General features: G+C 43.0%; 1 protein-coding gene across 1 annotated transcript; it reads right to left on the bottom strand.

Annotated features, from left to right (window-relative positions):
* Window positions 1-278: 278 nt before the first annotated feature.
* CHRNA9 (cholinergic receptor nicotinic alpha 9 subunit) lies at window positions 279-11,300 on the bottom strand. Its single transcript, XM_045879470.1, has 5 exons — window positions 11,237-11,300; window positions 10,826-10,971; window positions 9,735-9,889; window positions 4,028-4,560; window positions 279-814 (listed from the first exon to the last, which is right to left on the bottom strand). Exons 1-5 carry the CDS (start codon window positions 11,298-11,300, stop codon window positions 279-281), a joined length of 1,434 nt encoding a protein of 477 aa, XP_045735426.1.
* Between the last annotated feature and the right edge of the window lie 6,288 nt (window positions 11,301-17,588).

Here is a 17,588-nt window from a genome sequence, read left to right as displayed (position 1 = left end):
CAACTCTTGACCTCAGCTCCAGTCTTGATCTTGGGATTGTGAGTTCAGGCCAATGGTGGGCTCCATGCTGGGTGTGGAGCCTACTTTAAAAATAAAAAAAAAGAAAGTAAACACACCATAACCCCTAAATCTTAGATATAGATTTATTTATATATATAAATTATATGTATGTGTTTGCGTGTGTGTGTGTGTGTGTGTGTGTGTAAATCTGACTTGGAAAAATATTAGAGTAGATCACAGGGAATTTTACTGATTTGTCTCTACACACCAAATGCCCACTAATCTGCTCTTGCGATGATCAAAACAGTCATCACGAACACCATAATGAAAAAAACCCACATGAAGAATCGGTCTATGACCTTTGCAACCTTCTTCCACTCGCTCCCCTTGGAATTGGTGGCCTTGTGGTCTTTGAGGCACTTGGCAATGTACTCGATATTCCTCGTCAGCCCCTTATACCGTGCACAGTAACTGTCAGCATCTTGTGGGTTCTCACCATGGCACCCCAAGTCATTCTTCACCAGTTTGTTTATTTCCTTCCTTCTGGGAAGGCCTTTGTTTGTTTGCAGATTTGGCTCTGGAAGTTTGCCATAAGCCTTTGTGAGGTGGGTTTGCTGCCTGTCGTGGCGGGGGCTAAGGCAGCTCTCACCCACATCATAGACACACAAGACCCTGGACATGTATTTCAGGATGACGACCCTGGCCCAGTGTGGCACCGGCCGGGCCTCAGCCCCACAAAAGTGGATGTTCATCACCATAATGGTCAAGGCGGTGGAGGCTGTGATCAAGGCCATTGTGGCTATGTAGTATTTGCCTGGAAAATAACCACAACCAAATTAGCTTAAAACTGGCCTCATGTTTGGCTCAAAAATACACAAACACCTTTTCTAAGGAAGCTGTATACACTAATGGTTCCCAGTATAAGCTTCTGAATCAAACTTCCTAGATTCAAATCCCAGGTCTGTCGCTCACTAGACTGGGGGCCTGGAGCAAGTTAGATCATCCTGCTGAGACTCAGCTTCTTTCTCTGTAAAATGAGTATAATAATCGGATCTAATTCATGGAATAGGGTGAGGCTTAATTGCAATGGTACATGTAAGGTTCTCAGCACTGTCCCTTCACTGAGTGAAAGGTTTCTAAATGTTTGCTGAGATCATGATGTGAAAAAATTCCCCTTTCAATAAACAACAATCTTGGGCAACTCTCAGAATTGTCTCCAGACCTCATTACTGTCGGGTAAGGAAGAAGCCACTGTGTCAATATTAGTCTTTAACGTGGGACTGCATAAAACAATATTCATGAAAAAGGAAGATTAAGGAAAGAAAGAATAAAGGTAAGGGCACAGATTTCTAAAATATAGAACAAAAAGCCAAAAAGATGAACAAAAGCAAAAGATATTTGAAAAAAGGAGTAAGATTGATAAACCTTTGATAAAGCCACTCACAGAATAGAGGCAAGGTTGGGGGGGGCGGGTAGAGAGGGAGGATGTAAAAGAAGAAATAACAGAATAGAAATTTAGAATGCAATAAAATAATATTTAGCTGTATGATAACATATTTGAAAATCTAGATGAAATTTCTAGAAATTCATAAGACATCAAATTTAATGTAAGAAGAAAGAACACTGGAATAGAAAAGCTCCAGAGTTGGTTTTATAGGTGAGTTTTACCAAACTTTTAAAAGACAGATAATTCATATCATGCAAGTCGAGTTGTTCCAGAAGTAGAAAAAGAGAGAAAGCTGCCTAGCTTACTTTACAAGTCAATTTAGCCTTGATTCCAAAGTAACAAGAAAGGAAGTATTCAGGCCATTTTACTTATAGAAGTATTTGAGAAAGTCCTATAAAAATTACTAGCTAACTAAATCCAGTAGTGTTTTAAAATGATAATTCATCATGATAAAGGAGGGTTTACCTCTACATCAGAAAACCTATTTCACTATATTAATGAGGTAAAAGAGAAAACTCAGATGATAATCTTAACAGATGAAAACAATGCATTTGATAATGTTCATCATCCACTTATTTGTTAAAAGCTCAAAGTAAACTAAGAATAAATGGGACCTGTCTTAGTAAAGATTATGGGCCAGAAGCTTAGATCAAATCCTACATTTACCCAGAACACTTAAACACATTTTTATGTGGAAGTGCATTTCATAGGTGCTGCAAATAACAAATTGTTATTGTTAACAGACTGCTCTGTGTGCACCCTTTCTAAAAAGATACAACTTATATTATCACAGAAACAGAATAAGTAATGTTTGCAAAATTCCTGAGACACGTCCCAGGACATGTCTCTTTAGAACTTTAGCCAGCTTGCTGTTGAAAGTCACTGCTAGAGAAGAGAGAGACATCTGCCAAATGTCTTGCCTCAAATAGGATTATGATTACAGATCATCACTGTCAATCATTTATGTCTCAGGAGAGGTAATCAAAATGCCAATACACCCTTCCTCTTTATTAGTGGTGTGGGGGGAGGGGTGGAGAGAACTTCCTGTGTCTATTTCTCAAAAAAGTGTGTGTGTGTGTGTGTGTGTGTATTTGTGTCCATGTGTTGGTGTGTCTGTGTTTTTTTGCTTGGAGAGACATAACAAGGAAGAAATCTCCAAACAGGGAAACCAGTGTAGTAACATCTGAGTATCAGGTAATACTGGATTCAGTAGAGGATAAAAGAGCAGTACAATATCCCTTTCATATTGGTCTCTAAGTCTCTGCGTGTTCTGAAATTCCTCCTCATTGTTTATTTTAAGGAACTAGAAATTAGGTCTAGCTTCTGATTCTGGTAAGCGTCTATTACAAGAGCAAGTCACGGACACAGAGGTGTTGGAGCTGAGTAGATCCTTGGTGGCATGGTGCAGGTACGGAATGTATTAGGAGAGGTCTCAAATGAGGTAGGGAAGGGCACGGGGGGGCTCAGTCTGTTAATCTGCCTTCAGCTCAGGTCATGACCCCAGAGTCCTGGGATCGAGCCCCGCATCGGGCTCCCTGCTCAGAGGGGAGTCTGCTTCTCCCTCTCTCTCTGTCCCTCCGCCCGCTTGTGCTTACTCTCTCTCTCAAACAAATAAATAATATCCTTTAAAAACATGAGGTAGGGAAAGGATGGGGAGTGGGAAGGGGTCATAGTCTCTGTCTCTAAGTCTACCCTGTACAAGGACATTTTGTAAGTGCAGACTTTTGAAAATATGGTCCAACCTAAAATCACCTCAGATTCCCAACTCTTGCCCAGATTGCTAAATCACACTCTTTGGGTATAGAAACCTGCATTTTAATAAGCTCTCCCACATCTACTATATCCAATAAAGGTTAAAGATTATTCTATTAAGGGTAGACGATGGGTTGAAAAATCCAGTCAACCATTTCTATCCTGTTTGCCACTCTTTCCCAAGAAGAGATCCCGTGTGCTGTGAAAAGACAGTAATAGTCACTACTTAGGGTGCACTTACCATACACCAGCTTCTACACTAAGAACCACACAATGAGTAGCAATTACACCCTTTCCAGGGCATGAAGCAGAAACTAAAAGACTAAGTAACTTGCCTAAGATCGATTGTTAAGAAATGAGTGGTGAAATCCGAGTTCAAATGCAGATTTCTTTAACTTCAAAATCAGGGCCTTAACTTCTAAGCCAGTGGACAGAAAGTGCATCAAAATCACCCAGAAGTCTTGTTAAAACAGATTGGCCAGGACTTGCCCCAAAGTTTCTAATTCAGTAGGTCTGGGGTGGGCTCTGAGAATCTGCCTTTCCAAAACAATGCTGCACTGGGGGTCCAGGGATCACACTTTGAGAACCACTGCTCTAAACTATATTGCCTCTCCTTCCCCTTTCGCGTAAGCCCAGAGACCATAAGACCGGTTCTGGAGAACAGACATCTCTGTATTCAAAGATGCCAACTGAAGACACTAAATGAAGCATGTGACAGCTTGTGTTGAGTCTGAAATTGACCTGATGGTTCTGACTTTAAAGGAACAGATACAATCCCAGGCTCAAAGATACAAAGCTAGGCTCAAAGTGTAAGGCCCGTGAGCTCACCTATCAGTGGGACATTTTCTGAGGCCGGCATGATCTCTGCCACCATGAGCTGAAATACAGTCATGGCCAACAGGATGGTCACTCCCAAGGAGACCTTTTCCCCAGATGCTGCTGGGAGATAAAAACTCAAGGGGGCCAGAAAAGAGATGAGGACGCATGGGATGAGGAGGTTGACGATATAGAAGGAGGACCTCCTCTTCAGAAGGAGAGTGAATGTCACATCTGGGTAAGGCTCAGAACAGCAACCGTAGGAGATCACATTCTTCACAGCGGGCATGCCATGGACCTCCCACTCCACATCTTCGATGAAGTCGGAGAGGTCGCCACTGTCTAGGGCATTGACTATGTCCACCTGGTTGCCATTGTAGGTCCAGGAACCAAAGGTCAGGTTGCACTGCTGGTTATCAAAAGGGAAATAGGTGACATCCACCACACAGGAGCTTTTGGTGATGGCTGGTGCATCCCAGGTGATCAGCCCATCATAGCGCAGGACCACATTGGTGTTCACAGGCTCAGAAGATTCATCATCAGCCCTAGAGGTCAGAGGAGGAGAATGAAAGCTGCTTGTCAAGACAACTCATCAACTTCCTTACTCTGGACAGCTCACTGACCTGTGCACATCCTCCCCTGGCCAGGGGCTGGCCGTATGACCTGTGCTAGATCCAACTGATTCACTTTCCCTGGAGTTTAGATCTTAAACAAGTGACCCAAAGACCAAAAACAGTCACTCTGGTGATGCCTCCTTATAAAACAAATAAATAAACGAGCTCAGTAGTCCCTGCTGTCTCAAACTCTAGAGCACTCCCAGTCTGTCCAGTCTGTCCTTTCTAAGAACTGGTCATTGATTTTTTTCCCCTTTAATTCAGTGAGCTGTACCATACCCTTTCAACAAATTCCTTTTTTTCAGAAGGTAGCCAAAGTCAGTTTCCAATGCTTACAACCTTAACTGATAAATTCTTATTAACATTTAATGCATATTGCCCAGTCTTCCTTATAATTTTTTCCCTATAAAATGTATTATGGCTAAATGTAATGTGTAAGGTATCCTGGATTGGATTCTGGAAGAAAATGTACATTAGTAGAAAAACTGACAAAATCCAAATAAAGTCTATAGTTTAATAATATTGTATTCGTTTTGACAAATGTACTATGTTATTTTGATGTAACACTAGATGTAACATTAGGGGAAGCTAGGTGAAGGGTATATGGGAACTCTCTGTACCATCTTTGCAACTTTTCTAGAAATCTAAAATTATCCCAAAATAAAAAAAGTTAATTTACCCCCCCAAAAAAAGATGATACAAAATTTAAAATGTGGTTATTCATTCATATTCTTCTGCAACATTATTTTCATGGCTAATAGTTTTCCTTTATATCCCATTATATAGATATGCCATACTTATTTAACCAATCCATCGATGTTCAACATTGTCATTTCCAGGTTTTGCATTTACAAGCAATGCTGTAGTCGAATCTTTGCATTTATCCACTGACTCTTTCCTTAGATTAAATTGCCAGGAGAAGATGTGCTGGATCAAAGAACTGGCATGTTTTTAAATTATTTTTTCCCACTTATTAAAAATTGGGCGCCACATTAACTGTAATGGTCTGATTGAAGTGGACCAAATCAGACCATTACAGTTAACGTGTGGTGCTCACTTTTTAATGAAGGTCTTTAATGAGGGTTTAAAAAGAAAGATCTTTAATGCGGGTCTTTGTGACAAAGATGAAGTAACAAGATGAAGTTTTTTGAAAATCCCTGAACCTAACCTCCGTAACGATGAGAAATGTATATAGTTACCTGAATGAGAGGTGAGCACTATGATGAACTAAGAATATCACTCACCCATCCTACCTTCTTTGGTGAAGGGGAGAGATCTCAGGATCAGAGAGAATCTATTCGGACAATTCCATATCAAAAAGAAGTCCCCCTCTTTCTTTCCAAGGCTAATTTCCCTCTTGGTACTGTGATTCCTTTCCTCCCACGTCTCCTTCAGGATTTTGCATCTCTTGGTTTCTCTTACTCTCTCTGGCTCATCAAGACCCTTCCCAATGCTGTTCCCCAGTCTCTCCTACCAACTTCCCTTCCTCTAAGGCACTTCCCACATCCCACCTCTCTTTCCACACACTGGAAATGATACACACTGCTGTCAATTCCCCATTTTGCTTTTATTCTTGCAATTTGGCTTCTTCCCAACATGTGCTCTTTCAAAGGTCATTCATAACTTGCACCCCCAACACACAAATCTAAAAACCTGTTCTAGGTCCCTATCCTATTCAACTCTTCCCAAGCATTTCACAGTATAGGTTGTTCCTGGACATCCTTTCTTCCCGTGGTTTCTACGACACAACTCTCTCTCACATTTCTCCTTCTACCCCTTTAACCATTTCTTTTAAGTGTCTTCTGTGAATGTCTGCAGGGAAGAGTTTCACCAACTTTATCTGCAGCCATTTTCTTTCCTTCCTTGAGTATTTCTATAAGGGCTCACAGGACTTTTGATATCTCTTCCCCAACCTTCTTTCCAGGTTTGAGGATTGCCTTTTCAGTCCCTTCATTGGTTGTCTCCATGTGAATGTTCCTTTGGTCCCCCAAACTGAACAGGTCCCACACCAGATTCATCATCGTTTTCCTCAAACCTGTTACTCTTTCCCTCCTTTACATCCAATCTCATCTAACAGGTTTGCCATTTTCTCAACCACTAGATGACTTAAACAAACCCTAGTGCTAAATTCTAGACAAATCTTTCTGAATATGATAGAGTACCCAATTCCTCACTAGCTCTAAAATCCAAGTGTTAAGATGGCCCATGAAAACCCAACCATTAGAACTCTCTCATAATAAATGCACATTCAGAATTTCTATAACCTAGTCTCTACCCAATCTAATGTCAGGAATCCTTGCAGCCTCTTGCACTAACCATTATATTGGCCATATACTTAGACTAAACAACCTCACCAGAACTTTGAGCCCCGATTTATTTATTCCTTTACTGATTTGGTAACAGAGCCAGTATCTGCTTGAATAACTATATTGCTAAAGAGCTCACTACTTCTTGAGAATATTGATTTCCCAAGTTATTCGTTATGATTATTTTTTTGTTTATCTTCCCTTTAACTTTTCATTGTCTTGGTTTTGTCCTCTAGAGCAAATTTCTCTCTTTTCTCTCCCTTATTTTCTCCTTGATTGCCTACCATTGCCATCAAGTCTTCCCAAGAACTGCTAACTTCCAAACTAAGCATCAACAAATTCAACTGCTCCTCACATGAAGTAGCTCCCAGACCCATCACCATCCTGATCACACTTTAGCAAGTCCAGCCCCATGGATTCAGGCTCCAGTGGTGAATCTAGATGTGAAGCATCTTCCCATCTGAACTATCTTTATCACACCTGACTGGATCACTACTACATAGCCCTCTTTCCTCTCCCCACCGCCACTCAGAAAGCCCATTTTATGGTCTACAAGGTTCTATGCCACCTTCTGAGAAATAATGAGAATATTATATCTGGGATCAGAAGAGTCTATGGTTCCAGGGATTCGGCTAGAAGGACAAGGGTCAGGGAAATGGTTATGATCAAGGTCCCTTCTTTGCCTGATCCTATAACTCTCTTCTAGCCTCATTTTAGCTGGTTATAGGAATGCAAATGACATCCAACCATAGCCACATTTAGAGTTTCCTCTAAGTAATAAAACTCTGACATTACTGAGAAAGAGAATGCAAAGCAGAATAAAGGATCCGAAACAGAACTATCTGAGGCAGGAGGGAAGAGAAGACTAAAGAATCAACCCAGAGGAACAGAAAAGAGTTGATTACTCGGTGTGATGAAAAGATTCTGTGTGTAAAAGGGACAGGGAAGAGAATTCATACATCTCAAGGCCAATGATCTGGGGGGGAAAGGGACAGAATTTACCAAAGCCACGGTAGGTCTGTGTGAGCTCATGAGCACACAACTGGTTTCTGGAATAAGCAGGGACTGGGTCAGGCTTAACTTAGATGACCATGCAAGCTTGCAAAGAAGCATGTCAGTAAGAGTTAGTCACTGCTTCAGCCAACCAAAGCAGGAGGAAGAGGAGAACAAGCATTCTGTTTGTTTCCCAGGAAGAACTGTTAGAACTGATAGAATGCTGTTAGTGGTCTATATCAACTGTATTCTCTGATTATCTGCACCCTGTGAGTGAAAGGAGCTAATGGACAACCTGGCTCATTCTCTTGCCTTCTCTGTGTGTATGTGTGTTTGTGTGTGTGTGTGTGTGTGTGTGTGTGTGTGTGTGTGTGTGTGAGAGAGAGAGAGAGAGAGAGAGAGAGAGAGAAGGGGGGAGTGAACTGGAATAATAAAGCAATAGCCCTGGGATGTTATCTTGCTTGGAAAGGAATATAGAAGGGCCCTCTGGCCACCCAGAGTGGAAAATGGTCAGCAGGATGAGTGCTATGATTCAATCGGTCATGACCCTTGGATGAGCTCTCTGAGTAAGGAACAAGGCTAAAATCCAGGCTGCAACCCACCAGTGTTTCTTCCTGAAAAGAAACTCATGCCCACTAGAAGGCTGAGCTCTCAGGAGAGCCCCCCTGAACTGCCCCTCATTCACCCTGTTCTGAGTCAAAAGGAACCATTCCCAACCCACGGGACCTTGGATTCCAGAATAAAAAGAGAGAAGCTCCTTTGACAACAGGTGGAGCAACTGAACCTGAACTGTGATAGAGCAATGTGGTTCCTCCTCAAAGTGTGGTCCAAGAACCAGCAGCACTGACCTCTGGAGCTTGTGGACATGAAGAACATCAAACTCTACCCCAGACCTACTGAATCAGAATCTGTATTTTAACAAAGCTCTTCATGTGCACTTTACAGTTTGAGAAACATAAACCTTCTACCCTTTACTCAAGGCCCCTTGCTCTGAAACCAAGAAAGGGCAACTGATGATCTTATGATCTACTTCATCCTCCACTCCAATGTCCAAAATCCACAGGCCAGCCGCTAGCTGGCCCATTCTGATTTAATCTTTGTAGTATCATCGTTATTGATACATGATCTTGGAGAAGGGAGCACCACTATTATGGGTTAAATTGTGCCCCCCCCAAATTTATATGTTGAAATCCTAGCCCCTGGCACCCCAGAATGTAATCTTATTTGGAATAGGGTCATTGCGGATGTAATGGTTAAGACAAGGTCATACTGGAGTAGGGTGAGCCCCTAATACAACATGAGTTTTATTTTTATAAAAGGGAAAAAATGGACACAGACAACACACAGGAAGAACGCCAGGTGAAGAGGAAGGCAGAGATCACGGTGATGCTTCTACAAGTCCAGGGACAACAAAGGCTGACAGCAACCACCAGAAGCTAGAGAAGAGGCATGGAACACATTCTCCCTTACAGCCTCAGAAGGAACCAACCTTGGATATCTAGCCTCCAGAACTGGGAGAGAATACATTTCTGCTGTTTGAGCCCCTCAGTTTGTGGTACTTTGTTACCGTAGCCCTAGGAAACTATTACAGCCCACAATGCAGTTTCTCATCCAAAAGGGGACTGTAGTTCTAAGCTTTTATGACCTATTATTTTATTATCTAAGATTTTATGATCATCATTCCAGGGCCTAGGTACATGAATTGGTACTTAACTTCAAGCATGTTTTAAACATTCCTTTTTCATTATGTTTCAATTCTGTTGAATCAACAAGCTCATTCCTGAGAAATGACTGACTCGTACTTACTTATTATATAGGACAATATCAGGCCTCCATACCAGGTCACTGGGGATCCTGATGGAGTCCAGTCCATCATACTGGTCTCGATCCCATGTGAGATACGCATCATGCCAGATTTGGCGGATCCATAAATAGGCAGTCAGAATCTGGTTTCTTTCATCCTGTACAAGTAACCATGATATAACTGTCCAGTAGACACTTCAACCAAATGCCTTCTATCTTTAGAGCACTTGTTCTTTACAACAGAAATTCCAAGAGTACAAATCTACTTTCATTAAATCAATGAGAGCGTTTCTAGTCTATCCCTTTGACTGACTGTCAAAGCCATTTTTTTTCTGCTTGATTTAGTGTTCTGAATGTAAAGTGGACAGGTGTTTAAGCCATCAGATCTTTGCATTGATCAACAGCCCAAATTTCTCTGAAAATTGATCAACTAATGATTCACTTGAATGAGAAAGTCAGGAAATATCTACAATGTACAGAAGAAAGTCAAGTTTCACAACTTCGTGAAACTAAACGCATATAAGCACTAAATAAGATAGCCATCTTAAAACACCACCTTTCTTTTTTAAAAAAAAAACAGGAATAAAATTCATATAACACAAAACTCAACATTTAGCCATTTTAAAGTGTATGGTTCAGTGGCTTACAGTACATTCATGATATTGTGCAACCATCACCACTATCCAATTCCAGAACATTTTTGTCCGCCCAAAAAAGAAACCTTATGACCATCAATTTGTCACCCACTATTCCCCCATTCTTCCCACAGCCCCTGGCAACCACTACTCTGCTTTCTGTCTCCAGGGTTCTGCCTATTCTGGACATTTCATAGAAAGGGAATCATGTGATATATGACACCATCTCTGTTTGGATGATCAAGGCTGTTACTCTTAATGGCCAGGATTAGGTTAACATCTAGCGAAATTACTTTTGTAGAGAGCTTCCTTCCTTGGTATCTCCTTCCCCCACCAGCTTGTACATGTTGCTGTCTGTTCTCATTTCCTCTCAAATTCCAGGTAAGACACTTCTTTGGAAAGCACGGTTAGTTTCATCCTAAGCACCGTTTCAAAGAGTCACCGCTTTATGTTACTCACCATGTCCTTAATCTGAGAAAGTGTAATTTGCAGGGTGACATTCAGGACTTTATCTGTATCTTCTACTGGACGAAGAGCATTGGAATAATCTTCAAAAAGGTCATTAAACAACTTCTGAGCATATTTTCCATCTGCTGCTTCTACAGCTGCTCAAAAAGAGGGACCTGGATCAACATTCAATGTCATGTATATTTCAAGGCAAAGAACAGCAAACTGAGGATTAGAACTGGGCACGACCCAGCCTCAGCTAGGGGCAAGCTTTGGGTATATGAGAGTTATTTTTCTGGCTCATCAATAAGAGGCACGAACATTTCCTCGCAATGAGAGCATTTGTTCTGTTTGCTGGCCCACTGCCACCAAAGAAGTGACCCCAAATGAGCTGAAATGGTTACACACCCATCACCCTTTTACCTCTCAGTCTGGAGACAGCAAAGTAAATCCAGCAAAAGGAGATGCAGGAATAGGGCCAGCTCATATTTTTCCTGAGCTTCTACAAATTCTCAGGCAGGCAGCGGTCTTCCCCTTCTCTCTGTGAATGGGAAGGGTCTGGGTCCAAAGATCCCGCTCTGCCAAAGCAGATGGAGAGCTCAGGCTTGCAGTGCACCTAGGGCCCAGAGATCCAGAGATTCAGACCCGCCCTCCCTCCCCTCTGGTAATCTGAACCGGGCAGCTTTGGCTGCAGAGATGCAGGAGCCTGGGTGGGCTAGGGCAGGCAGTGCTGATCTGGGGAAGCTGTCCCAGCCAAGGGTCCCTAGCCACCTTCAGCAAGAACATCCAGACCAAAATTTCAGAGGAGGCCAGGTAGGAGCCCAACATCCCCCCAAGACTCTGCAGAAGGAAATAGGCGCTTTCTACACCTGCAGCAAGCAGATCGAGCCTGAGTCGAAGGACTAAGGGAAGCCAAGCAGACTCTGCCACGGGGCATCTTCTGGAAAGGCTCTATGAATGCACTTCAAGTGCCATTTGAAGAGGGAAAGAGAAGCAATTCCATGATCTCCAGAACAGATTACCTTCTGCTTCAACTCCTTCAAGATTGGGCACAGATCTCCTGCAGTAATGTGTGTGAGCGTTGGGGGAGGCTATGGGAGAAGAACATTCACTCCCTTCGGAAGCAGCCATACTGCGATTAGGATTTGGAATCCCAAGACCTAGGATTAACTGCAAGCCTGAACCCTTCCTAGCCCTATAGTACTGAGCCTTCCTGAGCTGGAGAACAGGAACATAGTATTCTCTCTCTCCCAGAGCTACTAGGATATTTCATGCAAAAGCACAATGTAGGGGCGCGTGAGTGGCTCAGCCGGTTAAGCGTCTGTCTTCGGTTCAGGTCATGATCCCAGGGTCCTGGGATCGAGCCCCGCATCAGGCTCCCTGCTCCGCGGGAAGCCTGCTTATCCCTCTGCCTCTGCCTCTCTCTTTCTCTGTCTCTCATGAATAAATAAATAAAATCTTTGAAAAAAAAAAAAAGCACCATGTAAATGTTAGTAAATTTTGCCTCTGATTTTACAGATCCAGACTGTCTATAATCACCAAGGCACCCAGGGTTTACTAGCTCTAAAAAAAGAAGAAAAAAAAATGGTTCAAAGGCTAACCAAATCAGCACAAAGATGATTCATAACTAATGGTGATATTAATAAGGATGCTGTTTCTTTGCATTTGAATGCCACTTTATTTAATTTCACAGTCATTTCTCACATGTGATCTAATTTGGCTCCCACAAAAGAATGTCAATTTCCAATTGCCATAACTTATCCCTCTTCTTGCCTGGGGAAACTGCCTTGGAAAACCAAATTAAGATCATTTGCTTGCATGGAATCAGAGCAAGGAAATTGGATAGCTGTATTTCATCAGGTTACAGCCATCTGATGAGTCACCCTGTCCCTCTTCAGGAATCTATCCTCTAAATGGAACAGACACTCAAGCCATCAGCTAAGTGTGTTTCCTAATTGCCTATGCCCTGGTGTTGATTGAGAAGACATTATTTTCCCAATGCCCCCAGTCTGACTCACCCATCAAATGACACAGTTCCTGCTGCAAACCCTCGGGCCCTCTTTCACCAAACCATCTGCTCTGGTGTCTCAGAGGCTGCAGGTCCTTCTGAAATTGAGTTGAATACCTCGTTTTCATATGAGGAAACTGAGGTTCTAGAGATGTGAGTGGCTTGCCTCTAGCAGCGAGAGGCCAGAGACAGAATCCAGGCCACCTGCCCCAACCCAGTGTGCCCCCACACTAACACTGTCCCTCTTCCTTGTCGTTCAGCCAGTTGGCATTTGACGGCCACTGGGTGATGCCTTCTCATGGGTAGAGACTCTCTACCTATGTCTCTTTGATTCCTCATGACACTCAGAACAGCCCCTGGTGACAGGTGCTCTGAACACTTGGTGCTGGCTACTTCGGCCGCTGCTTGGAAGGTAATCATCCCTGGTGATCTTTGATTGCTTTTGACTAACTCAGTTCATTCGTTTGGGTCACTTACAATTTTTTTTTTTTTAAATAGTTAACAGTTGATGCTAACCTACTAATGTTAACACAATCCAAGTGAAATCAGTACTTTGGGGGGGGCAATTCTGCCTTTAGGACAAAGATGTTAATGACTAAAAGCAAACTCCACCCCAATTCATTCTAAAAGAACAACGCATGAACAAAATGAGAATTTCAACAGAGATGGAAAATACGTTTAAAAATTCATTCTAAAAACAACCTCTAGGTGTTTTCCCAGGGACCTGCTTATCTTTATACCCAATTACTCAGCTCCCAACTCTATAAAGAAGAGACCAGGAATACAATGGTCCCAGAATTTACAGGGCACTAAGTAGAAGAAGAAATCTGTTGAATTCACTATTTAAGGTTAATGCTAAATAAGGCTGAGAAGCAGGCAGATATGCTTTGGACCGATTTTCTAAAATGTGGGCTCAGACAATGAAAATAATCTGAATAAAACTTAGCCAATCAGAAATGTGAACCCCCTGAATACACCATTTTCAGAGTGCCTCATTAACTTAGGACCCAACATATCTGTTGGCGTATTAATTCAGGTTAACAGAGCACTCAAATATTTAAGTTTGGAAGCTCACGATTTTCATACCAACAGCTACCTTTCCCCAGCTCATGCTTACTAATTCTGAACAGCATCTCACCATAGTTGGTGCAAAACCATCACCCAGTGGAGTATGCTCTTGGCCAGAAAAAGGGGACCCACAATTCAAAGTATTTCTAGAGAGCACAAAAATCTTTTCAACATCTGCTCCTTTTGAGAAGTGGCAGTTGTTTGTCACAAGTTCACAGACAAAGTATTCCAGCCATCTCAGAGTTTCTGGGAGCCCAATCTTCCTTGATGGACCAATTTTGAGGCACTTATTTATAGCCAAAATATGATAGTAAGATATTAGAGACATTCCATAAGATCAAAATAGTCTTAACATAACTTATTACATAAGTGATACATATCTATTGCAGAAAAATTAGAAAGTATAGAAAAGCACAATGAAGGGAAAAAAAGGTCACCCAGAAGAATCCAACCAGGCAGAGACGGATAGGATTCACGTGGCAGCCATCTTTTTAAATGTTCATAGAACATGTTGTCATGTCTTCGAGACCTGGAAGGACACGGGCCATTAGCAGAACTCTGTCTTGCTCATGAACACATTTCTACGTGCAGAGGATGCTTCTAAATACTCTTTTCCTGTTCTCATGGGGTTACGATGTAGTTCACACACAGTCTACCTTGAATGGTCTCCCATCCTTTCCTGTCTCTCTCCCCACCTCAGGGTCCCTACTCAACTCTTTTCGGTTAAAGCTGCTGAGAACACTTTGCCCATCCTCCTGGGGGTATCCCTGGCTCCAGAAGAATGATGACAGTGTTTCCATCCCTTGGAATAGAGCTCCCGCCTGACAGAGAACCCTAGTAAGTTCTTTTGCTAAAAGACCTCCCCAGTAGCAGAGGAAGGAAGTGGGAGGACAAATACCTTCCTTCTGCTACATTTTTTTTTTAATTGCGAAAGTCAAAAATAATGTCATATAAAGGGTTTCTCACCCATAAATTAATATGACATTAATATTTTCTCCATTTCATTAAATATGAAATCAGAATAGTTTTAACCCACGAACAACTCCTGCAGACCATCTAGCTGAGCTCCCTCGTTTTACAGATGAAAAAGATGAAGCCTAAGGAGGGGGTAGACAGGAATGGATGCCAGATCTCCACCGAGAGCCACGCCAGTGGTCTTCAGCCTCCCTCCCCTAGGGGCCTGAGCTCTCAGCTATCTTGGGTGCTCAGGGCTGTGACACCTGCTAACCAGTCCTTCTCAACTCACTGAATTCTCAGGAGGTGCCCCATGAGCCCCCACCCCTGAGCTCCCATTTCACTGCTACTTTCTACATTTGCTGGATCCATCCTGGGCACGAGGCTCAAAATTAAAAACTCAAAGTTCCTTTAAAGGAGTGGTCTCCAAATTCTTTCACCGTGCACCAGGATTTGGGGTAAGGGCCACCAGCTGGGATGCCAAGCCTTCCCCAAAGGGCTACCCATTAAGGCAGTGCTTTCCAAACATTGTGGGGTTTGTTTCTGTCTATGCTTTTGTAATTAAGAAACAATTTCATGTAGAGTTTAAGATAATTCACTCTGGAGTCGAACTGCTTGGATTCAAGTCCTGCCCACCACCTACAAGCTGTGTGACTTTGGGCAGATTACTTAGCCTCTCTGTGCCTTAGTTTCCTCTTCTATAAAATGTGGATGATTATAATAGAGCCTGCCCCCTAAGAACAGTGTTTGGCCATAAAAAGTACTAAATACATGATAATGAAAGGGGGGGGAATGCACTCCAGGATTTTTTTTTTTTTTTTTTTGTAATTAGACATGTAACCTGTAGCCACAATTCCTCTCTCTCTCCTCTCTCTTTCTCTCTTATCTATCTTTCTTTCCATCCATTTCTTTGTCTGCCCACCCCCAACTTCTTGACAGACCTAATTAGAGGATTCTCACTGTGCTATAGGTGGGAGCAAAACAGCCCTGATCTTTTCTTGTTGTCCTTTTGTATAGCAATGTTAATATTATTGACAACCCATGGTGGAGTTATTTGTTTACTTTCTTACTTATCTTTTGTAGTAGTCTTTTTAGTCCTCATATCCACTTTGTGAAAGTTAGCCGACCTAAATCTATCACAGAAGCTGGCAAACTCTTTTGGTAAAGAGCCAGATAGTAAATATTTTCAGCTTTGCAGGCCAGATGGTCTCTGCGGCAACCACTCTTCTTTGCAGTTGGGCTGGGAAAGCAGCCATAGGCAAGGTGTAAAAGAATGAGCATGGCTGTGTTCCAATAAAACTTTATTTACAAAAATAGATGCCTGCCACCGTTTGCTGACCTTGGATACATATCAGCAAATCCTTAAACCCACTTACCCAGGCTCAAGCAAACCACAGTAGGGGTCAGCAGCCCAGATGAAGAAGGAGCACAGCTTGAAAGGAAAATGGCGTCATGACGCACAAGCTCGCTGTAGGCAGATGTGTGGCGAGGCCGGGGCCAACGCTAAATGCCCCGCATCCAATGACATGCAAACCGTCTTCCAGGGCAGGCTCCCAAGGGCCCCCATACAAACTCCTAGAGAGGGGAGCTCTTGCATAAAATGAGCCTTTCCACTGAAGAGGCAGAAACACTCGAGAACTAGAGAGCGCACAGCAGTCCTGGTTGATGTCTGCAGGCTGGGGAGGCTTCCTCATGGTGTCCATCAGAGTCTCATGGGCAGGAAATCAGAATCCCCAAATATGGGTGACATACCATGATAATGGAAACTGTGGCTACAGCCAGGCTAGGGGCTGAGAGCAGAGCAATGTTTCAGAACTACATGTGGGTCCCTCTCAGGTACCCATGAATGAGACAGACGGCGTCTGGAGCCAGGGCTGTAGCGATGTCACGGAGTCCCAGAGCACCGTTCTGTTTCTAAGATGGTGACCCCTATCCCTCAGTTGTGCCCAACTCCATTTGGCTTGGGGAAATGCAGGTGAAGTCACAACAAAAGGGATTCGGGGAAGGGAGGAAGAAGGACCTCCTAGAACACAGGAACGGTGGGCTCTGTATCTCAGCGGGGTGCTAACATCAAAACATGTTCCCGCTCTTGTGGGGGTCGTTCCCCCCCTTTGTAAACGCACACGTCTGTGTCTCCCTCCTTCCCCGTGGCCTTCCGGCACCGCTAGAGGTGTGTGGTAGACTGGAAAGTCCTCATAGCAAAAGCCAGCAGGACAACCTCTCTTGGTGCTTCTGAGCGTTGTAAAGAAAATGGCCAAAATAATACATTATCTGCAAATTAAAAAAAAAAAGAAAGAAAGAAAATGGCCAGCTCCCAAACTTTTGTAACCATGACATGAAACAGACCCCACTCCTGGGCATCATCAGTGATTCCTCTCTCTCTCCCACATGTTAGGAGCTAGGGCTGCCATAACAAAATACCTCAGACTAGGTGGCCGGAACAAGAAATTTATTTTCTCACAGTTCTAGAGGCTGGAAGTCCAAGATCAGGGTGCCGACAGGGTTGGTTTCTTCTGAGGCCTCTCTCCTTGGCTTCTAGAGGGCCGCCTTCGCTCTGTGTCCTCATACGGTCTCTTCTCTGAGTGTATCTGTGTCCTAATCTCCATTTCTTCTAAAGACACCAGTCATACCGGATTAGGAGCCACCCCAATGACCTCACTTCACACGTCACATTAATCACCTCTTTCAAGATCCTGTCTCTAAATTCTGAAATACCAGGGGTTAGGACTTCAACATACAAATGTG

Source organism: Mirounga angustirostris, unplaced genomic scaffold, assembly GCF_029215605.1.
Source record: "Mirounga angustirostris isolate CCGP_5_RB_7025 unplaced genomic scaffold, mMirAng1.0.hap1 SCAF_2, whole genome shotgun sequence".
Classification (NCBI taxonomy): domain Eukaryota; kingdom Metazoa; phylum Chordata; class Mammalia; order Carnivora; family Phocidae; genus Mirounga; species Mirounga angustirostris.
Note: the sequence above shows the minus strand (reverse complement) of the source record. Positions and strands in the feature narration are given on the sequence as shown.

What these genes read in the sequence shown, in the direction of transcription:
- CHRNA9 (XM_045879470.1), bottom strand. Translation starts at nt 11,300, where the DNA reads ATGAGCTGGCCCTATTCCTGCATCTCCTTTTGCTGGATTTACTTTGCT. An exon ending in TGCTGTCTCCAGACTGAGAG is followed by an intron (nt 10,972 to 11,236) that starts GTAAAAGGGTGA and finishes CTTTTTGAGCAG; the next exon opens with CTGTAGAAGCAGCAGATGGA. An exon ending in TTTCTCAGATTAAGGACATG is followed by an intron (nt 9,890 to 10,825) that starts GTGAGTAACATA and finishes TTACTTGTACAG; the next exon opens with GATGAAAGAAACCAGATTCT.